The 6,345-nt window shown below is 48.7% G+C and overlaps 1 protein-coding gene across 1 annotated transcript; it reads right to left on the reverse strand.

Annotated features, from left to right (window-relative positions):
• Positions 1-4,638: 4,638 nt before the first annotated feature.
• On the reverse strand, positions 4,639-5,826 carry LOC121840761 (S-antigen protein-like). The gene has a single exon (XM_042305843.1). The coding sequence runs from the start codon at positions 5,824-5,826 to the stop codon at positions 4,639-4,641; it is 1,188 nt and encodes a 395-aa protein (XP_042161777.1).
• Positions 5,827-6,345: the final 519 nt, after the last annotated feature.

The raw sequence follows: 6,345 nt of genomic DNA on the forward strand, positions 1-6,345 counted from the left end.
AGGTTGACCATGTAAATACATAACATAATGTTGCTGTTTGTTTTATGAATTTGTCTGAGAAATGGTACTGGAATGGTACTGTAATGTAATCAATTAAAATGTCTTACTATTCCTTATCCTCGATTTGTCTACAATTATCTTTTATTCTGTTCTATTGATTTACTAAATCGAAACCAGTAGTCAAAGTTTGTACATTTAGGAAGCTTGTGTAGGAGGGTAATGGACATTTAGGAAGCTTGTGTAGGAGGGTAATGGACATTTAGGAAGCTTGTGTAGGAGGGTAATGGACATTTAGGAAGCTTGTGTAGGAGGGTAATGGACATTTAGGAAGCTTGTGTAGGAGGGTAATGTACATTTAGGAAGCTTGTGTAGGAGGGTAATGTACATTTAGGAAGCTTGTGTATGAGGGTAATGTACATTTAGGAAGCTTGTGTAGGAGGGTAATGCACATTTAGGAAGCTTGTGTAGGAGGGTAATGTACATTTAGGAAGCTTGTGTAGGAGGGTAATGGACATTTAGGAAGCTTGTGTAGGAGGGTAATGTACATTTAGGAAGCTTGTGTAGGAGGGTAATGTACATTTAGGAAGCTTGTGTAGGAGGGTAATGGACATTTAGGAAGTTTGTGTAGGATGGTAATGTACATTTAGGAAGCTTGTGTAGGATGGTAATGTAAAAGTGTTACACTTTTTCCCCCACAGATGTTTTGAGATGCCTCTAGCTCTGGCTCGGCCAACTCATCCCCCCGCCCTGCGTTCTCTCTCTTTCTTTCAGGCACTATGTCTCTCGCTCTCTCTCTCTCTATATCACTATCTCTGTCTATCTCTCTCTATATCACTATCTCTGTCTCTCTCTCTCTATATCACTATCTCTGTCTATCTCTCTCTATATCACTATCTCTCTCTATATCACTATCTCTGTCTCTCTCTCTCTCTATATCACTATCTCTGTCTATCTCTCTCTATATCACTATCTCTCTCTCTATATCACTATCTCTGTCTATCTCTCTCTATATCACTATCTCTGTCTATCTCTCTCTATATCACTATCTCTGTCTCTCTCTCTCTATATCACTATCTCGTCACTCTCACTATATCACTATCTCTGTCTATCTCTCTCTCTATATCACTATCTCTGTCTCTCTCTCTCTATATCACTATCTCTGTCTATCTCTCTCTATATCACTATCTCTGTCTCTCTCTCTCTATATCACTATCTCGTCACTCTCACTATATCACTATCTCTGTCTCTCTCTCTCTCTATATCACTATCTCGTCACTCTCACTATATCACCATCTCTGTCTCTCTATATCACCATCTCTGTCTAGCTATCTCTCTCTATATCACTATCTCTGTCTCTCTCTCTCTATATATATATCACTATCTCTGTCTATCTCTCTCACTATCTCTGTGTCTCTCTCTACAGTCGTGGCCAAAAGTTTTGAGAATGACACAAATATTAATTTCCACAAAGTTTGCTGCTTCAGTGTCTTCAGATATTTTTGTCAGATGTTACTATGGAATACTGAAGTATAATTACAAGCATTTCATAAGTGTCAAAGGCTGTTATTGACAATTACATGAAGTTGATGCAAAGAGTCAATATTTGCAGTGTTGACCCTTCTTTTTCAAGACCTCTGCAAATCCGCCCTGGCATGCTGCCAATTAACTGTGACAGGATCCTCGCCAGTGTAGGAGGAAGTTAGAACAGTGTGAAGTCAAACTGTCCACTTAGGAAGCAGCACTGATTGACAATAAATTTCACATGCTGTTGTGCAAATGGAATAGACAACAGGTGGAAATTATAGGCAATTAGCAAGACACCCCCAATAAAGGAGTGGTTCTGCAGGTGGGGACCACAGACCACTTCTCAGTTCCTATGCTTCCTGGCTGATGTTTTGGTTACAGTATATATATATATATATATATATGCCATAGTTGTTTGTTATTTCTATTCCGCTTTATTTTCCTGACTCCTTTTCTCCCCTCCTGCCTCTGACCCCCTCCTGTCTCTCACCCCCTCCTGTCTGACCCCCTCCTGTCTCTCACCCCCTCTTGCCTCTCACCCCCTCCTGCCTCTCACCCCCTCCTGTCTCTCACCCCTCCTGTCTCTCACCCCCTCCTGTCTCTGACCCCCTCCTGCCTCTCACCCCCTCCTGTCTCTCACCCCCTCCTGCCTCTCACCCCTACTGCCTCTGACCCCCTCCTACCTCTCACCCCTTCTACCTCTGACCCCCTCCTACCTCTCGCCCCCTCCTACCTCTCGCCCCCTCCTACCTCTGACCCCCTCCTACCTCTGACCCCCTCCTGCCTCTCACCCCCTCCTGCCTCTCACCCCCTCCTGCCTCTCACCCCCTCCTGCCTCTCACCACCTCCTGCCTCTGACCCCCTCCTGCCTCTCACCCCCTCCTGCCTCTCACCCCCTCCTACCTCTGACCCCCCTCCTACCTCTGACCCCCTCCTACCTCTGACCCCCTCCTGCCTCTCACCCCCTCCTGCCTCTGACTCCTTCCTGCCTCTCACTCTTACCACTGACCCCCTCCTACCTCTGACCCCCTCCTACCTCTGACCCCCTCCTACTCTCACCCCCTCCTGCCTCTCACCCCCTCCTGCCTCTGACTCCTTCCTGACTCTCACCCCCTCTTACCTCTGACCCCCTCCTACCTCTGACCCCCTCCTACTCTCACCCCCTCTTATCTCTGACCCCGTCTTCTGTTTGCTTTGGCAAAGTGCATTACTGTCACTCAGCTGTATTTTTAGTTATAAAATAATATGGTATTGACATTAAGAATAATAAAATATATTAAAAAAAACAGTATAAAACACATTAGAAAACCTATTAAGACTTAACTGTCAAAACAAACGAAATAAAAAATAAATGATTTATGATGTGTGTCGGCGGTTGTGGGTTTAATCCAGAGGTAGTAGCTCTAACTCCCCAGCAGAGGGCAGCGCAACAACAAGCTACTGTTCTCAACTGTGGTAGGAATGACTCTGTCTGCTACACAATCAACATCTTGCAAATAAGGAATTCACCCCACTAGTGATGAACTATGCAAAATATTACATTTGAATTTTTACTGCCAGTCTCTCTGAAGTGTTGACAAAAGAGACGGATTGTTCACTGAATAAAATATAAATTCTGTTTTGATTTGGCTCAGCATTACATTTCCCATATCAATACATGGGTGGAATTTGATTTAATGCTGCTCTTTAAAAAAAAACAATATATTGCTGTAAGGACGTATTTTTGTATCAAACCAGCAGTGAAATAAATAATACATTTATTTTATATTTGCAATGTCGTGAGAGTCCCTCTACTCTCTAAGCCTCAGGCCATGCAGCTCTGGTCGCAGATTGGTTTAATCTCTGAGCATTGCAGTTCATAGAATCAAACAAGGAAGTTTGGTGTTGGGAACATATTACATAGCAATAAACCATATTATATAGCAATAAACCATATTATATGGCAATAAACCATATTATATAGCAATAAACCATATTATATAGCAATACACCATATTATATAGCAATAAACCATATTATATAGCAATACACCATATTATATAGCAATAAACATATTATATAGCAATAAACCATATTATATAGCAATAAACCATATTATATAGCAATAAACCAAACTATACACCGTGGGGAGAACAAGTATTTGATAACCTGCAAAATCGGCAGTGTTCCCTACTTACAAAGCATGTAGAGGTCTGTAATTTGTATCATAGGTACACTTCAACTGTGAGAGACGGAATCTATAACAAAAACCCAGAAAATCACATTGTATGATTTTTAAGTAATGAGCCACGTTATACAGTAATGAGCCACGTTATATAGCAATGAGCCACGTTATACAGTAATGAGCCCTGTTATACAGTAATGAGCCCCATTATAGAGTAATGAGCCACGTTATACAGTAATGAGAAACGTTATACAGTAATGAGCCCCGTTATACAGTAATGAGCCCCATTATAGAGTAATGAGCCACGTTATACAGTAATGAGCCACGTTATACAGCAATGAGCCACGCTACAGTAATGAGCCACGTTATACAGTAATGAGCCACGTTATACAGTAATGAGCCACGTTATACAGTAATGAACCACGTTATACAGCAATGAGCCACGTTATACAGTCATGAGCCACATTATACAGTCATGAGCCACATTATACAGTCATGAGCCACGTTATACAGTAATGAGCCACGTTATACAGTAATGAGAAACGTTATACAGTAATGAGCCACGTTACAGTAATGAGTGGATACTAGTAACAGTTTCTCCCTTCGTGTATATTTGCATCCCTCACGATGGTTGTGTAACACATGGGCCTACTGGTATATTTGGGACTCAGGTGTACTGACGTTTCTCAGAAATGGGTTTAATGTTGCTGTTTGTTGTGTTTTATTTGAACCTATAAACCTTTTATGATGCTGTGTTGTGTTACACCCTGCATCCAATCTTCACCTTATGTAACCATCACCCTCCTGAATGAGAAGGTCAACCACTGAGCATTATGGGGAGATTAGAACCATCCGTCTCCCAGGAACATTCTGTCACAGCCTGAACAGTTTTCCTCCCTCGTCACAAAGAGGAGAGAAGAATTACTGTGTGCTTGTTTAGTGGGAGAAGGCTATAGGTACGAGTGACTGTCTGTCCGCCCTTCGTTCTGTCCGCCCTTCGTTCTGTCCGTCCATCGGTCTGTCTCTCCGCCCATCGGTCTGTCCGTCCGTACATCGGTCTGTCTCTCCGCCCATAAGTCCGTTCGTCCATCGTTCTGTCCGTCCGCCCATCGGTCTATCTCTCCGTCCATCGGTCTGTCTCTCCGCCCATCGGTCTGTCCATCCGTCCGCCGGTCCATCGTTCTGTCCGTCGGTCCGTTTGTCCATCGGACTGTCCGCCCATCGGTCTGTCTCTCCGTCCATCGGTCTGTCTCTCCGCCCATCGGTCTGTTCGTCCGTCCGTCGGTCCATCGTTCTGTCCGTCCGTCCGTCGGTCCGTTTGTCCATCGGACTGTCCGCCCATCGGTCTGTCTCTCCGCCCGTCGGTCTGTCCGTCCGTCCGTCGGTCCATCGTTCTGTCCGTCCGTCGGTCCATCGTTCTGTCCGTCCATCGGTCTCTCCGCCCATCGGTCTGTCTCTCCGCCCATCGGTCTGTCTCTCCGCCCATCGGTCTGTCTCTCCGCCCATCGGTCTGTCTCTCCGCCCATCGGTCTGTCTCTCCGCCCATCGGTCCGGTCGTCCATCGTTCTGTCCGTCTGCCCATCGGTCTGTCTCTCCGCCCATCGGTCTGTCTCTCCGCCCATCGGTCTGTCTCTCCGCCCATCGGTCTGTCTCTCCGCCCATCGGTCTGTCTCTCCGCCCATCGGTCTGTCTCTCCGCCATTCGGTCTGTCCGTCCGTCCATCGGTCTGTCCGCCCATCGCTCTGTCTCTCCGCCCGTCGCTCTGTCTCTCCGCCCGTCGCTCTGTCTCTCCGCCCGTCGCTCTGTCTCTCCGCCCGTCGGTCTGTCCCTCCGCCCGTCGGTCTGTCCCTCCGCCCGTCGGTCTGTCCCTCCGCCCGTCGGTCTGTCCCTCCGCCCGTCGGTCTGTCCCTCCGTCCGTCGCTCTGTCCGTCCGTCCGTCGCTCTGTCTCTCCGCCCGTCGCTCTGTCTCTCCGCCCGTCGCTCTGTCTCTCCGCCCGTCGCTCCGTCTCTCCGCCCGTCGCTCCGTCTCTCCGCCCGTCGCTCCGTCTCTCCGCCCGTCGCTCCGTCTCTCCGCCCGTCGCTCCGTCTCTCCGCCCATCGCTCCGTCTCTCCGACCATCGGTCCGTCTCTCCGTCCATCGGTCCGCCCATCGGTCCGTCCCTCCGCCCATCGGTCCGTCTCTCCGTCCATCGGTCCGCCCATCGGTCCGTCCCTCCGCCCATCGGTCCGTCCCTCCGCCCATCGGTCCGTCCCTCCGCCCATCGGTCCGTCTCTCCGCCCATCGGTCCGTCTCTCCGCCCATCGGTCCGTCTCTCCGCCCATCGGTCCGTCTCTCCGCCCATCGGTCCGTCTCTCCGCCCATCGGTCCGTCTCTCCGTCCATCGGTCCGTCTCTCCGTCCATCGGTCCGTCTCTCCGTCCATCGGTCCGTCTCTCCGTCCATCGGTCCGTCTCTCCGTCCATCGGTCCGTCTCTCCGCCCATCGGTCCGTCTCTCGGTCCATCCCTCCGCCCATCGGTCCGTCTCTCCGTCCATCGGTCCGTCTCTCCGTCCATCGGTCCGTCTCTCCGTCCATCGGTCCGTCTCTCCGTCCATCGGTCCGTCTCTCCGTCCATCGGTCCGTCTCTCCGTCCATCGGTCCGTCTCTCCGTCCATCGG

This window comes from Oncorhynchus tshawytscha, linkage group LG25, assembly GCF_018296145.1.
Source record: "Oncorhynchus tshawytscha isolate Ot180627B linkage group LG25, Otsh_v2.0, whole genome shotgun sequence".
Classification (NCBI taxonomy): Eukaryota; Metazoa; Chordata; class Actinopteri; order Salmoniformes; family Salmonidae; genus Oncorhynchus; species Oncorhynchus tshawytscha.